Source organism: Pomacea canaliculata, linkage group LG6 (genome assembly GCF_003073045.1).
Source record: "Pomacea canaliculata isolate SZHN2017 linkage group LG6, ASM307304v1, whole genome shotgun sequence".
Lineage (NCBI taxonomy): Eukaryota > Metazoa > Mollusca > Gastropoda > Architaenioglossa > Ampullariidae > Pomacea > Pomacea canaliculata.
The window spans coordinates 11,171,046-11,187,930 of record NC_037595.1 but is presented as its reverse complement, the minus strand read 5'-3'; the positions used below and the strand labels follow the sequence as shown (position 1 = coordinate 11,187,930).

Here is a 16,885-nt window from a genome sequence, read left to right as displayed (position 1 = left end):
TTTTGACAGAACCAGTATAACATTTTTAACTTTGTAAGCAATAATAATAACCTCCAATGTACACATCCACTTTCATTTACACTCCATCATTTCCTGCATCTTGCATGCAGCCTCACTCTAGCCTAGCTGATGCCCCAGCAGGGTAAATCAAAGTAAATGAATACAGGAGAAATACTTGAGGTTTATTGAAATTATAAATGTAACATCTGAAATCATGTATGTACTCCAATGCATATGCTAAACAAATTGTAGTTGATCCATTATAGTTAATATAATTATCTCCCCATAAACAGCATATCTCAATTAGTTAATGAATTTCTGAAAAGCATTTAGTTAGAATGTTTCTCTTTGGAATTACTAGTTACTCATAATAACTGTGTTTTTTAACACATGCAAGACTAAGGCACTTTGCATGATATGGCACAAATTATATACATATATATTCATTAAAGCCATGTAAACATTGAATTTTTTTTATCTTTGAATTTGAGGACACTTAACAAACCCATCACTGAACTCTGCTTAACAAACATTTACAAGGATTCCAACCCCATTTATGCAAATAAATAATTAAGAAGTAGATAATATAATAAAAGTTACTGACAAGTTATATCTTGGAACAAATAAAAACAAAAATGATATTTAGTGGTCTCCCCTGTCTTTGCTGTCAGCCTTGCCGTTTGAGTGTAGCAAGGGCGGCAAGTCTATCATCCCTCCACTGACGACGTTCGCTTAGCTTTTCAAGGGGAATCTTCTTGCCAATTTCTTCTAGAACTTTCTCAGGCTGTTGGGACATCATATTGAACAGGTGGGATAGTTAGGGTCTGACCCACTTTGTACGCTCCATCTGCATATCTCTTGCAGTAGTCCACGATTCCTAGCATGGAAATTAATTAAGAGTTTAATAAGCATTCTCTCACCAAAGACTTTCTCATATGGGATTACATCTGAAAAAGTCAATACAAATGAATCACTATAAGAAGCCAACATAAATTAAAAATGTTAATCAAAATACAAAACGATAATGTCAACAAAATATCCTAAAAAGCTAAAAGTTTAAAACTGTTCTATCTTTAGATCTCATAAGTCCAGTAAATGAAATCAAAATGATTAACTTAACAGATCTTGTAGTTAGTTTATCTTTGAATTTCAAACCATTGTCAAAATCGATAAATATTTTTCTAAGGGTCTGTTCCACACATCTATCCTAATTTGTAATAACTGGAAGAAAAAGAAAATAGTCACACAATGGGATAGCCTCCCAATAATCAATTTTAAAGTTCTTTATTACTGAATATCCCACTATATCAGTTTGTCAGCTAGGCAAAGCGTGTTGGAACCACATGGATCCAAGTGAGTGGGCTGCCCAAAGCCAGGTCCACTGGCGAGGAGTTGTTTTGACCCTATCCTCCTCAAGGAGTAACAAGGAATAAACTAAACTAATTAAAATTATCAGTTTGTTAGTGACAGAATGACTGCAATTAACAGATGTAAAGATCATAATCAGAAGTCAAAATACTTACCATCAGCATTGAGGTGCATTGTTTCCAGAGGCCCAATAAAAGCATAACGAGGCCCCAGTCCATCTCTCATCACAACATCAATGTCTTCAGCACTTAAAATACCCTCCTGATTAAAAGTGAAAGACCTTCTCTAAGCAGACAATAACACTAATTTTAGCAGTAAATTCGAATGAATAGTTCCTCACTTTTCTTGAGGCTTGAGCATTCATTTGTCAGTACAGGTATCACAACGCAAAATGTAACACATCTACAATAAAGTAGTTTGTCAACACATCAGATGTTGCATTTGAATACCAAAAAAAAAAAGTAAAGAAAAAAATGTTTGAACCCTATGTTTTAAGCCTAATGGTACTTGATTGTTATAGGAAATCATTAGTGACCTGATAGAAGAAAGTTACATTACATACCTTAAACATGTTCCAGCATTCATTAATAATAGAGTACTGAATGCGGTTGAGTGCAAAGCCTGGCACCTCTGACTTTAATGTTACTGGTGATTGGCCAACCTTCCGCATTATGGACTGTGTCTTCTGAATGACATCTGGAGCAGTCCAGGGTCCTGGCACAATCTCCACCAGGGGAATGAAGTAAGGAGGATTCACCTGCATAATCAGTGATGAATTAAGGTTTGGTTACGGTGGAAAGAAAAATTAGATCTGCATTGAGAGTTTCTGTAGCATCCCCAGATTTTGTATAAGATAATGAGCGTGATTTTACTAAAGACACACAGGGCTGGCTGCCTTGCCCTAATATAGCCTCAGCTGTTGGCACGGCATAAAACACCAATTCCCCCCCTTCCCCCTTTTACTAAAGACATACTCTCCTCATTGACCACATACAAGTACTCATTGACAGTCTCGTGGTCAGAGCACATAATGAAATCAAAGGTGAGGACATTAACCAGGTTGACATCCGTGTCATATTTACCCCTTTATCCCAGCTCTAAATTAGGCACCCTTGTCCTATGGAAGGTACAGTGTGAGGGAGAGAAGATGGGTTAAGGCCTCAAGAAAAGCTGGCTCCAAGATGTGTAATCTCTTATATTTCACCCTCCACAATGACATTAGGGTCATTACGACCTTATCTTTAAAAAATTAACACTTACTGGATGTGCAACAACAACTCTGTCACGGTTTTTCATTCCACCTGCAAACATTGAGGGACCAAGACAACTGCTTGAACTAGCCGCCACTATGCTGTCTGAAAGCATCTCATCCATCTGTTCAAAAACCTTTGTCTTCAGCTCAGCAACCTCAGGAACACATTCCTGAAAAATTATTTGATTTTGCATAAGATGGGTATAAATAAGAGTGAGAGAGATGGGCTGGTATATTTAAAAAAAAAGGTTATGAGAAAAGAGATCTTCCCATAATAAATTTATGTATTACAGTTAGTGTTAGAGATTCCAAAATATCAATTGAAATGTTATTTATAATGTAAATGAGAATCAAGCCATAGCAAAGAAAACAAATCTTTAATACATAATGGAACGGCTAGATTACGGATGACCCTTCCAACCATTCAATTTTCCCCTAATTTCAAATCAGGTGCAGCCAAACTATTTTTAAAAAATGGCTTAAACAGAGTTGCAGAGGAAAAGACAATCACCTGAACATAGATTGCATCTTTCAGGCATTCTGTGAGGTTGGTGTGACCTGAAATGAGTACGACCTGTTCAGCGGCTGATGTTTGACCTCTCAGACAACCTTGTTGCTCGTATCGTTCAAGTCGCTCTTTCACTGCTGTTAAACTACGAGAAACCTGGGACTGGTCAATGTCATACAAAGACACATGGTAACCACCACTTGCAAAGATCATGGCCCAGTACTGACCAATGACTCCACTGAAAAAAAGTAGCAAAGTAATTAATGCTGATCCGATGTGCCTTATACAGTAGCAAAAATCTGCCTTCAGAAAACTATTATTGAATAAGCAGCCTTAATTGGTAGCTTAATATGCTGTCTTATAATGGAAAAGACAATGGTAAGACAAAGGCAGCAATTGACAAAAGGCTTTTTTTCTGAAGATGATGCATGGCTGGAGGTAATGGTGTATGTCTCTCTTTAGGTGACAGCAGTTTCATCGTTGTGCTGAATTATATCTAAAATATTACTGCATATCTTTCTAATAAATTGACAAAGTCATTGGTGATAATAAAATCTGTATTATTATGGTATGATCTATAATTTTGCAATGCACATGATCAGTAAAAGCGGATTCGATCATCTTGCCTACAACCAGTGATCGACCATTGTAGCTTTTGCCTGCTTGTGTTTTTAAAAAAAGAAACTAAGTCATGACTGTGAAAATTTATAGTACATACAAAAAACTTGCTGTTTTATTTTCTAGTTTCTGTAACCTTATTCATAAATCCAGTTACAAGATACATGGTTAATACAAAAGGTAATAGGTTAATTCTACTTCACCTCCCAATGATGGCAACTTTCTCAGAGACTATTTCAGCCATGCTGTCCTATATAACAAAAATGGCAAATTTGGAAAACTAAAATAATGTGCACGTTGGCAAGACCTAGTATGACCCCTTGAGCTCGCGTAGATAGTTGATAAGCTCTGGGGGGGGCTGAGTGGGGATCGTCCCTATTATGTATATGGTAGCAAGCAGAACTAAAATGCATTTAGGTGCGTCTATTTCACCTAGTCAGTCAAGAAAATAAAAGAAATATCGTATGCTTAATGATTTTTTGAATAGTGAATACAGATCAGTAGAAATAATTATTGTCTACAAGCGAAAGTGCGAAGAGATACGCAACTATCACTTGTAATCGCCAGGTGAATCAGCATTGTTGTAATTTCCGGTTGGCGTGTTATGAAAAAGTTTACCTCTCTTCTGAAACGTCAAACGACAAATTGTGTGCAATGACATGGAGGCAAAGCCAATAATAACATGTAATCGCATTCGTTTTCTCTTTAAGTTTAATATACTGGTGTCACTTAATTATTCTTCGTCGTTTAAGTTAGTTGTTTTGAGCTGTAAGTTGCTCATTTCGCAAACAATTCGGCTGGGCGTGATGTCGTCTGCTTATCCGTGAAGTTTTGGTTATCAAAGAGATCTTCAAGTTTGAGCACTCTTGTGATGGATGTATATCCTTTGGAAACCTAATTATATCAGATTAAGCAGCAGCCCTCATTTCATTTCTCAGAACTTTAAACCAGGTATATGCAACTGATGTAGAAAAAAAAATTATTTCAACCACTGTAAAATCTTGGAGATGACCATACTTGTGATTGCAGGCCATGGAAATCAGACTTTGTTTTCATCCCTCCATCAAATTGTTGTAAATGGACTACCAAAGGAGGTGTGTGAATGGAGAAGGTGAGTAAAAAACAACAAAAAGCAGATGTTATTTTATAAATATAAATGTTGGTATCTTCTGTAAACATTTTAATCCACCTTGTAAGATTTCACAGGTTTGTCATAAACAGATGTTTATCATTAACAGGTGTATATATCATGAACACTTGACAGGTCATTTGGACGAGCACCACGTTCAGTTCAGCTCGAGGGCAGCTTCGTGCCTTATGACCCTGATATACTGCCTGAAGAGGACACTAAGACCCTTGTTAGTCGGCCCTACTTCCATATCTACTGGACCGATTGTGTAAGTAATTGCTTGCACTATTCAGTGAGCATCATTTTTCCTTTTGTATTTTGGTGATTCAATCAACACATGACTCAATTGAATCACTGCTGATTTGGCCACACTCACACATGCACATATATTGTGTAAGAAAGCTGAAAATACATGCATACTTTTTTATTTCATCAGTTAATCGATACAAAAGGCGTATGAAAGCAAACTCATTTGGACATATTAAATAATTTAACAGGATCTCGATACCTACAAGCAGTCAGTGAAAGATGAACTGATGGAATGGCACGCTGCACTCAGAGCCAAGAACATTCCTGACTGGCTCATTGTCGTTGTAATTCCGGATGAAAGCAAAATAAAATCCAAGTTACTGCCACGATCATCAGTTGCTGACAAAGTTCGTAGTGACTTTTGCAGCAAGCAGCCTGAAAGGTTCAACACTCTTTTATGACATGGGCTTTTTTTATAGAGAGGATAATTATGTAATATACCTTTATGTTTTTATGTGCAAATGTATATGTGTGTGTGGGTGAGTGTGTAGTAAATGATTTGTAATGTTTTTCTACAAGACCATTGTTATTTGTTAATATGTATTTAATTTGAACTTGTTAAATGGTATTTATTAATGCATAATTATAAATCTATATTGCAAACTTGGTCCAAAATGTTTGAAATATTGTTAAGGTAAAGTAATTTATACTTTAAAAAAAAAACCTAGAACATAACTGCATCAAGAGTTATAATGGGTAGCTGGGCATACCAACAACTATATAATATGACTGCATTTTTTTTTTCAACAGAAGTGCTGTTGTTATAGAACCTCTGAAGTCAGAGCCAAAATCTGTTGAGTCTTGGAATCACTTCTTTCAGAAGCTGCGAACTCTTTTACTGCAGGCATATAATCGTCACTTGAACAAATATGAAGAAAATATGCGTGCATTAAGAGAAAAACGTAATGAGCCTGGTTGGACCTATTTTGAATATTTTTCAGTGCAGGTATGGAAAATGGAAGACCTAAAACAAAAAATTTAGAAAGTGCAAAACTTTGCATTTGTGTGTGTGTGTATGTGTTAGTGTAAATATTTAGAAACCACGTAATCATTCATCTCACCCCACAGAAACTGACAACAAACATTACCATAACAAGTGACATTATTAAAATATACAGTTGAAAAGCACTTCATATGTTTTTTTTGGTTATTTCAGGAGGAACTTGGCTTTATGCTGGAGATTCTAGGACTCAAAGACGATGCTTTGATCCAGTATGATGAACTGGAAGCTATGTTTGATCAGTTTGTTGAGAATCATGCAAATGGAGGTATTTTTAAAGTTTCATGTTTTGTGTTCTGTTTATAGGGATATGTGAGGTCTTAGTTGCCTCTGATCACATGTTGTAGCATTTTTTTTTTCTCTTATTCTTTTTTGTTGTTCCTGTTATCTCACCTCCCTCCAAATTGCACAAGTCCACAACAATGCTTTAGATGCAGTAAACCTGAAAAGCGAGATGTTGTAAAAGCGAGATGTTGTATTGTCTTTTTTGCAGAGATGGTGAAGTGGTTGTCTCCCCTTGGTACGTCCTTGCAAAAGTTGGTTAGGCCTGTCACTGGCCAAATCACTAGATCATGACCTGCGGGATCGTGTCAAGCACAGCCTCACTTCTCTGCTGGAGTTCCGAAATTATCTTTTCAGTCGTCAGGCAGCACTTCTCTTCTCCATGGGTCGGGCCTGGGAAGTGGCTGAGAGGGCCTTAAACTTTCTTCACAATACTGTGGTCGAAATAAAGTGTTTAGAGGTATAAGACCTTTTGCTAAAGAACACATAATGTCATTTAAGATAACAAACTATTAAGGAAGTTAAGAAAATATTTTCATGAGTTTTTAAATTTTTCTTTCCTTGGTGTTTCAGGGTTACTTATAAATCCATTGTCCCAAGCTTTTATCACATTTTTCTTAATTGGTAACATAGTGCCACAGACATTGATCTATCTTTTGTTTTAATTTTAATTGTTGTAGGTTGAGGTGCCAGAGGGGGGATTAGAGTGCTGGGCTGTCTTAAGTGGCCTTGAGATTTTGGCAGCATGTCAGAAGCATGATACAGGACAGGTAGACAAATGTGCCCTCTTTACTGCACACCTATGGGATCACATACGAAACAAGGTAGGATCCCTTGTTGTAACTGTTTTATTAGTGTTTGTGAGGGTGGTTGTAGTAATTATAGAGAACAAAATATCATTTAGGTGCAGAAGTAAAGACATAAAATATAGAGATTAATTAAGTATTGCTTGATTTACCAAAATACAAAGCTAAAAAGATCATATTACCTGGCTGGCTTGAAATGACAGTATTTGTTTGTGTGTGTGAGAGAGAGAGTGAAAAAGGACAGTAATTTAGAGTGGTGAATGCATGGTTATTTAATAACATCTGTTTCCTATTCATCATGTTAGTTGAAGAAGCTGGGGCAGATGTATGGACTCATGCCAGGAATCACCCCATCATCAAAACAGCTCAGTCATCTTGTTGATCTGATGGCTGGAATGATATCTGATGATGGTGAGAAAATATTATATATAGTTTTCTTTTCATTGTTAACAAGAAAAGTCCAATAATAAAACCACAGTTTTTTATGATTCTGTGATATTTGGCATTTACATAATTTTTTTTTGCTGCTTCAAAATGAAAACATTGCTCTGGTCAGTTCCAGCGATATTTAGCAACTGTGCTAATATTTTTGAGTACAAAAGTTATATAAATTGATTATACTTTGTTATTGTTCTGTTTTGATTTTTATGATGTTCACTTTGCTTATGGTATATTGTTCTTTATTTATTTTGTATTTATTTCAATAGTAGAGTCTGTTGCAAAGGTGCGCCCAGTGGATAAGTTGCGTGAAGCTTTGTCATCTTCAGAGTCCTTCAAAAAACACTACCTAGTAAGTAGCAGAATGAACAGCTGTTTTTTTTTTTTTTCATTTTTACAGTTGTCTGGCATGTGGTTATAACTCTGCATTTTCAGCACAAACTGTCGTTCAGTGTTCACAAATCAGTGTGAAACTGAATGATGGACATGGTGCTTGAACAGAGAAAATTTTAATGATGATTACTTTATTTGGGCCTTAATGGTACAGCATGTTCTTTTTAAAAAATCTTAGTAGCTATACCTTTAAAGCATTACTTAAATTATATGGGGTCTGTGTTCTTAGAGTAAAATGGCAAAATGTGGACTTGATAAAGTAATTTGGTTAGCCCTGGAATTGCAGATGTCAGTATTTTCCTTTTCTCCCCTCCCATATTATACATGGATTTATTTTTCAGGAAACCTGTGAGCTTGCAATGGGAACATACAAACACATCAGTCGTTTTCGCTCTTCTCGCATGATTGGCAGGGATCTGGCCCATTTCTATATGTCAGTTTACACTCAGAATTCTGTCAGATTTGTATTGGTTATCATAAACTTATTTAATCTAAGTTATTATTTATTCCTTTTATTTTTATTCCTGTTTTGGGACATATTTTATTCCAGTACTGAGGACAAGAAAGAGAGTAACTGATTAAGAGATAAACATATGATTTGCTGTGAGAATTTCACATTCAGGAATCCTTTTACTGTTTGCAGGATTTTTTTAGGTCAATAAAGAGTCAAGTGTCAAAAAGTGAATGATTTTTTTATGACATTGATTGCTAGATTTCTGATTTTTTTTTTCTTGTTTCTAATTATTATCACAAAAATAATGATGATGATTTATACAGGAAGGCAGGAGAACCTGCTAAGGCTGAGGCTTTTCTGTGTGATGCTATCAAGCTGTACAGTCAGGAAGGGTGGACAAGGCTTGCTCATGGAACACTGAGGGAACTGGCAGCATGTCAGAAACTAATTGGAGAAAAAAGCAGGTGAATGTCGATCATTATTACTATTAGACAAAATGGGTATAGTTCTTGATAAAAGTGATGGAATTTGTTGATGCTAATGTCTTTATGTAGTGATTGGATGAAATTATTCTTTTAACATTATTAATGCTATTACTGCTAGCACCATGGCACGTGACATACTACATTGAACAAGAATTAATATATTTATAATTTATACTGATTTTTTAGTACTTTTTATATTTTTAATATTTCATATGATTTCTACACTTGATTAGATTACTGAAATTGTTGCATTTTGAATCATTTATTATGCAGAACAGAAATTGAAAATCAGCGAAAGGACATTATTATTTTTTTATTTTTTTATTTTTAAAGGTTTCTGGGAACAGCACTTGAAATCACATGCAGCAACTGCTTAGATGAGACAGATCGTGTTCAGCACTTTAATGACATAATTACTGTACTAAAGGAAAGTGTGTAGTATTTTACATCCAACTTTTAGCGTATTGTATTTTGTCTGAGTGGAGGATTTTGCTTTCTCTTTTACAACTCCTTTTACTTTAATCATGCTTGCGGCTATTAAGTTTATACCTGAACTCTCCATGCATAGAACAGTGTGATGTGTAAATTCCCAGACAAGTTAGCATTTTATGCAAATTTTGTTGGAAAGTAATGTTTATTGATAGAACTTAGCAATCCTTTGTGTACAAAATGAAAACATGAGAACTTTTTTTTAAAGTCAGATTTTAAATATTTCATTTGATAGATTTTCTTGTATTGTGCTTTTAAATGTGTGCATTTCATGTCTGTACTCAGATGTGAATTTAAGTGTCCAAGGACAAGGAATCATGGAGCTGAAACAGATTAAACTAATGCAGAATATGGCAAAGACCGATGATCTGGTTACTATGACAATACACTTCATTAGCCACTTGCCACAGCCAGTTATCTGTGACACAATTCAAGTGGCCCTCACACCTTGCCCTGCTTTTCAGCTGACAAAGGTAAATGTGTCAAGATCATGTCTCTTCATTATAGATTGTGTCTAATACTGTATTGACTGGTAATGCCTCTAGAAATTCATCCTTTGACTGGTACTGGTTGTTGGGGGAATACATGAACTTTCATTTGATTATTGTATGACTTTTTCATGACTTGATCATTCATTTCTTCTTCCAACTTTTACAGATATCACTTTTTTGTTATTTTACTTTATTTATTTTGTTGTTGTTCTTATTATTATTTGTTTTACAGATTAACCAAGAGGGCGATTCAAAATCAGTTCAGCGTAAATCAAGTCTTCCCTGGGAATCACAAATGCGATTAATTTTAATACAGACAGGCTTTCTTCACAGCTTTTCAGACACTCATTTCCTTCCAAAATTCGTGCACGAGCCATGTATGAACGGCGCCAGGGTAGAGTGATTGTGGCAGGATTGGCATGTGACAATGCTCCTGAGCTCCTGAAGCGAACAGACAGTTCTGCGAGTGAAGTTGTTTCCCCTGAACTGATTGTCAAGGGAGATTATTCTATGTGCTTCTTGGCATCAGATGTCCTGATTCAACCAGGATTGAATGAAGTTGAGTTGGTAATGAGGGTAAGTAGTGGATGCTGAAACATTTGTGTCTTTTACTGCTTATGAATGTTAGTCTGGTAAAGATATTGCAGATTAAGTACACACTTAACTGTGAAGCCAGTGTAACATGTTTTGTGCAAAACTTTCTACTGAAATCTGTGGCAAAGAGCTTTGCAGGTTTTGCTCCTTATCTGCTTGTGTAGATATATGAGCACCTGTGAACATTTTTGTATGTTCACAGTAGATAGTAGTTTATTATCAACAGAATATAAAGTCTCTCATGTTGCATAAGTTACATTTTTTACACATTCATAAGCACATTTAAGAAAAATACAAAACAAATTGGCATCCTATTATAATGTAATGATGGCACTTTAATCAGCAATAAACAAGTAAATTACTTGACTAGTCACATATTTTCTGCAGCTTTTTCTGTTTCATGTACATTTTTTCAGGCTGGTGGTGAAGGAACTTTCTATCCAAGTCAGTCATGTGTAATGATAAAAGGTCTTGAAATTCTCCAGTCTTTGCCAGCAAGTGACCTTCAACTTCATGTAGCATGTCATGGCCCTAGGATCACATTAACACCCAAAAACTCCGTATGTATAGTTAACTATTGTGCTCTGTGATATAACAAGTCTATAATATCTATTTTGTGCAGTTTTATATGTCTTAAGGTGTATAATTTTGTTAGATAATTAAATTTGCTTTGATATCTGACAATTGCACAGTGAAAGAAGTTGTATAAAACATTTAACCCTTTAGTATTTTATACACTGTTTTTTTATGATATACATTGTCTGAAAGTGCTTCAAAACTGATAATCATATTTTTAATAAAAAGAAAGACACTGAAGCAAATATTTCAAGCTTTAACTTTTTTTGTTGTTGTTGTCACAGTTGATTTCATTTTGGGAATAGAGCAATCAGCTACTCTGACATTTTACACTGGGAGCCAGAACTTACTAAATGACACTGTTGCCACGCTGCACTCCACCCCAGCGTTAACTGTAAAAACTCTTGATGGAGATGAAAATAGGCTGAGGCTCCAGGCTCAGATACCACACACCTCCTGTGACTTAGAAATTAGCATTTACATGCCCTTCCTTCTAGTGTGCCAGCTTCCTGTGCAGCTGAGGTGAGATAGCTGTCTATTGATTTACTTAGGAGAGTCCAGATTTTGCAATGAGCTTTATATGAGCTACCACATTTTGCATCCATTCCTGTAGGAAATACATCAATGAGTAGAAGTATTCATTTACTTCTTTTTTCAAGATACTGATATGTATATAAGTCAGAACTTCTCAGGTATGTGAATTATAAGTACATTCAGTTGATCTGGCTTTGTTTTGAAATTATGAAATGTCTCAGTTTTTCTTAAAGCAATCTGGAACAAAGTTACTTAACAAAACTATTTACTTTTCTCATCTACTGTCAGTTACAATGTACAGTTGAAGGCTGGGAAGACTCAATCAGACAAGAGATATCTTTTCTCTGCCCAATGAGTGCAACACATCGCATCTTTACCTCTTTGCAGAAGTGAGTGCTGTCAATGTTAATGGTGATCACAATTATTTATCATTTGGTTTATAAAATGTGGGAGGGTGCGGTATGTAAACTCATTTCTTATGTGTGTATAATATATAATGCTGTATGGCTGTGACAATTCATATTTGGTATTAGCAGAAGATATTGACACATAAGTGTTTTTTTTTAAAGAAAAACAAAATCTGGGAAACCTCATGTTGTGGTAGTGTGCTCAATGGTGGATTAGGTCTGAGGTCTGGCTTGTGAGTGAAAAATACCATCTGCCAACCCAGGAGCTGTCTAGCAGAAATGAGTACCTCATTTATCATATTTTTTAATTCCCCAAACATTGGCTTTTTTCCTTTTAGTTCACTAGATATTAGTAACTGTCATTCTAGTGTTTTCTATTGTTTGGCTTAAAATTTAAAATATAATATTCATGTGAAATTATCAACAGACTGACTTCAGAGCTGGCTTACATCTTCGTTTTTGTGTTGGGACAAAATAGTGGCTTTTAAAATATAAGAGAAGTATTTGTGTTTTGCAGGAAGTATGTTCAAATTTCTTTAGAGGGAAGCTCAAAAGAATATATGGTAATCACCTCCCCTCAATTGTCTGCCTCTAACTGCATGTTCAGCTTCATCAATCAGGGCAAAGACTGGGTGAGTAGTCAAACATTTTAAATGAAAGGTGGCACTTAAAACATCACAATAATGTTCATAAATTCATGCTTGAATGCTTTTAACATAGTTTATTTGAGTGAACTAAAAGCAAAAATCAGTGTAGACAAAGAGAACTGTGTAGGACTGGCTATTGAATCATCTTTGAGTTAGCTTATGATTAAATAAATCATCACAATTCTGAAAAGTAGAAAATCTTAAAGAAAAAAATCTGCACTCCTCTCCACATCACTCCTTTTTTTCCCTATTATTCCAGACCATTTGCAAGGGACAGAGTGTTTCTCTAGTCTGGGAAATTAAAGCAAGAGGAGAATATTCATGAACATCATGAACTAGACGTGAATGCCATGTTTGTCTGCCAGTTCACCTGTAGCTTGGACCTGGCACAGCAGCCACGATCTTTCAACTACAAGTGCCATCTCAGTCACTTTCAGGCAGGATAGTTTGGAATAGTTATATTACAAGTTGGAACATAATCTTTTATGTCCTACATTTTGAAGCTTAATGTGAATGTGTGAACTGCAGTGTCTTATTTACATGCTTGTAATCAGAATGGTTTTTATAGAAGGTATTTTAGCATAAAGCTATTCTTTTGAACATTAGTAGGAAGCAGACTTTACAAAGAATAATAAAAAGACACCTCAAAACATCAAAGAAATGTCTTTGTCTCTGCTATTAGTTTCAATTATTAAATTAATTTTAATCAGTCATTGGACCTGCACCATCTGAAATTTATCTTTTTTTATCTAGACCTGGTACACTGTGGACTACAGCTTGTCAGGGAAGTCACAGTCAACAGTGTCTGTGTCATTTGAAAGCAGCAGAGGTGACAGCAGAGATGTTGTTGGGTACCAGGCTGGTCAAATGCATATGCTGAATCTCTCAGTAACACCAGTAGCTGCACACTGCTCACCCTTCCGACCAGAGCTGCTGGCTTACAGAATTGCTGCTGATCCCTCAATATGGGCACTATTAGGGAAGACCACAGGTGACAATTTTGAGTTTCTCATTTATTAGCATGTCAAAATAATGTTTAAATTCTTTTAAACTAGTCTTTCATGTAAGTGCAGATGTACACACATGTGGACATAAGTGCTGATGATATATCCACAGTTAAACCACTTCTATGACAATCCCATTTGGCACATCATCATGATGATCTAATCCAGTGGTTCTCAAAGTATTTAGGACCACGGACCACTTTAGTAAAGTAAAAGTATAGTGAACCACCAAGGCCTGAAATCACTCTTTACCGTGAATTTCAAAGTTGAATTGCCACATTTTTTCATTACAATTCAAAACTAAATGTACCTTCGTGATAGTAGTATGATAATAAGTTTACATAAGATTACCGACTTCACAAAGTACACATAAAAATTAAAAATAAGGAAGTGCACTGCGTTAGTAAGGGTAATGGATGACGAGGTTAAATGATGCAATCCTTCCTCTGTGACATAAAGACTTAGTTGGTAAGCGAGCATTTTATGTGAACGAGCCGTTGGGCATCGATAAAATTGAAACTCATGTAAAATCAATACTAGACTAATTAGCGTATCTGGTGATTTAAATATTACTTTGCCGACATCATAATGACTGTCATCTGCGGACCACCTGACTTGTGCATGTGGCCCACAAGTGGTCCGTGGACCACACTTTGAGAAACATTAGTCTTATCAGTAGAACTCAATCATCAAAATTTTTTTTATTTTAGGTGTTTTCAGTGTGAAGGATCACCCATTCAGAGCTCAGCTAAATGTAATACCCTTGGCTGCTGGCTTCAGACATCTTCCCAGGGTGCAGCTGTACCGCTATGTGGGTGATCAAAAACAGCATAATGAGGATGACGAAGGTAGGCTGGTTGTAACGGATGCCAAGGTAGCATCAGGACATAAAGGGGATTAAAAAAATGTAGTCTCAACTAGTTGAAGTGATTAACACTACATATGACTAATGAAAGTTCTTTGAAAATATAATTATTTCAAAGCTCAATATCATAAGTATGGAAGAAAATAAAGTCTTTTATGGATTTTTTAATTGCTTTGAATGAAAGATACATGCACACCATGGATACCATCACCATTGTCATCATCACAGCAATAGTAGCAGCAACATTAACAGCATGACAGCAACACCTTTAACAACAGAATACTCTCCACCCTTCTTAAAAGAGCGTTGTTTCCGTAACTCTTTGAAGTGTGCATGAAATGCACTGTTGTTTATTGTTTCATTTTTGTGCAGAAGTGTGGGTGAAAAGAAAGGGTGCTGGGGACACGAGGCTGACTTCAGAGCCTCATAGTGGCGAGGATTGTGACCTTGATCTTGATGGCCTTGAGGAATTGACAGAAAGTCGGGTGTATAATTCCAGTCTTGCCAAGCAGGTGCACGTTTTCCCCACTGCTGCCACTAGCGATATGGAGGTGTGTGTTGCTGTGTAAATTTGTGCATTTATGTACCATTGACTGCAGCTGTAGTTCTAACACAGAAGCATGAGATTTGCCCCCCAAGGGACCAAAGCATGAAGCAGCTAATGTGGGTAACTCTGGAATTTGGGAGTTTTTCTCCCCTCTCCCCACCCGAAGGTCTGTTTTATGAAAATAAACCTTCAACTATCACTTACCTACCAGTTCTGCTTGTGAATGACAGTCTTTCTCCCTCATGAAATTCAGCCATCATGTCAGAAAAAAATTAAAAAATAAGCTTTTAGTTGTGTCAAATTAAACATGTTGTCCTTCTTTAAAGAAACTTAAATCATTTGTATCTGTTTTTTTTCTCCCTTTTTCCCCCGTCCTATATGTATTTTCCTTCTTTTCTCACCTGTTTCTTTCACTCAGAACGTGTAACATTTTTATACATCTTTCTTAACAGTTTGATTTTAAATTGTTATGTATCCTACATGTATAGTCTCAAGTGTGATGGCGTTAGGGAAGTCACACTGTATGTAGTAAGTAACATGAGTGGCAACTTCTCTTGCTTCTGCCATAACAAAAATAGCAAGATGCATCATAGTATCACTAGAACACTTTGTGTTGGATTTGTCTGACCTGATTTGCACTTCTGGATCATAGGATCCATCTGTAGCTACATGAACTGGCATCTAAATAGACACCTAGAGGTCGTGACGTTGCTAATGGACCATGTGAACCTCTGAGGTACCTAGCTTACATCTCTGAGCTATGGTCCCTGTTAGTCACAGTTAATCCCTTTAAATGACTTGAGTTGTGGGAGACAGGTGGAATGCCAATGTTAGGGTGAGGGAGTGCTTTATTTTTTAGGAAAGAGTCAATAAATTGTAAAGGTTGTGCAAACACGACAAAAGTGAATATTACTTTACCCATACAGAGTGATATGTAAGGGTGGTGCTTTAATGGGTTCACTAGCCGCAATAAAAAATTTGAAGAATGCCCAGGCTTTTTTTTGCCTGAGAAAAAAAAGGGTATATGTTTTCCTTATGTGTATTGTTTCGGGAAGTTCTTGCAGAGGAAGAATGCTGTTTCCAAGTTATTCTTTTTTTTTCTTGTGTGCTTACTTTTCTCACAGAAAATCAAATAAGTAATACTTATGTATTTATTTCAAAGAAATTTTTTGTCTGTGATAAATGAATATATAGATATTGTATATCATGTCTCAATAGTATTCTGGAGTTTTTCTGAGTTCCTAGAAGAATTTATTGTCATCATACATGTTATCACCTTTGTTGTCCTAAGTATTTCTGGTGCCCTTATTATTTTATTAATGTAAAACATGATCATTCAACCTTAATGGTACAGATTTTAAGCAGTCTCCTATACACTCTGTACTGTGCTACACATTAAGGAATTTCACACAGAAATAAAATCAAGTAATGACGAAATTTCATATGGACTGGGAAATTTTATTTAACTGAAAGAAAGTGTGTAATAATTCCTAATGTGATGCAGACAGTGTATCCATTCAGCAACACAGATAAAAGCCTTCCCAAGCCTCTTGGGGAAATGGAAGTTGAGATCTTGCAGCTGCTGGCCTTACAAATTCATTATAATGCATAAAGGTAGAAAAAATATGCATTCATTCAAATCCACTGCAGAATTGGTGTACAAAGACACCTGCACTTATTACCTTTAAG

At 35.9% G+C, this 16,885-nt stretch overlaps 2 protein-coding genes across 2 annotated transcripts; one reads left to right on the top strand and one right to left on the bottom strand.

The window, feature by feature from the left end:
- Positions 1–169: 169 nt before the first annotated feature.
- Positions 170–4,135, bottom strand: LOC112565739 (lambda-crystallin homolog). Its single transcript, XM_025241428.1, is given in 7 exon segments — positions 170–781; positions 783–877; positions 1,524–1,629; positions 1,931–2,125; positions 2,629–2,790; positions 3,132–3,366; positions 3,950–4,135. Coding segments are annotated over 7 exon segments (948 nt in total). The 5' UTR covers positions 3,991–4,135; the 3' UTR covers positions 170–667.
- Positions 4,136–4,294: 159 nt separating this feature from the next.
- LOC112566067 (trafficking protein particle complex subunit 10-like) lies at positions 4,295–16,638 on the top strand. Its single transcript, XM_025242001.1, is given in 24 exon segments — positions 4,295–4,430; positions 4,776–4,857; positions 5,011–5,143; positions 5,373–5,566; positions 5,935–6,130; positions 6,341–6,452; positions 6,678–6,697; positions 6,699–6,926; positions 7,147–7,290; positions 7,578–7,683; positions 7,980–8,062; positions 8,445–8,536; positions 8,881–9,021; positions 9,376–9,473; positions 9,817–10,004; positions 10,255–10,404; positions 10,407–10,598; positions 11,033–11,180; positions 11,477–11,714; positions 12,651–12,765; positions 13,071–13,217; positions 13,534–13,771; positions 14,495–14,632; positions 15,022–16,638. Coding segments are annotated over 24 exon segments (3,405 nt in total). The 5' UTR covers positions 4,295–4,405; the 3' UTR covers positions 15,219–16,638.
- Positions 16,639–16,885: the final 247 nt, after the last annotated feature.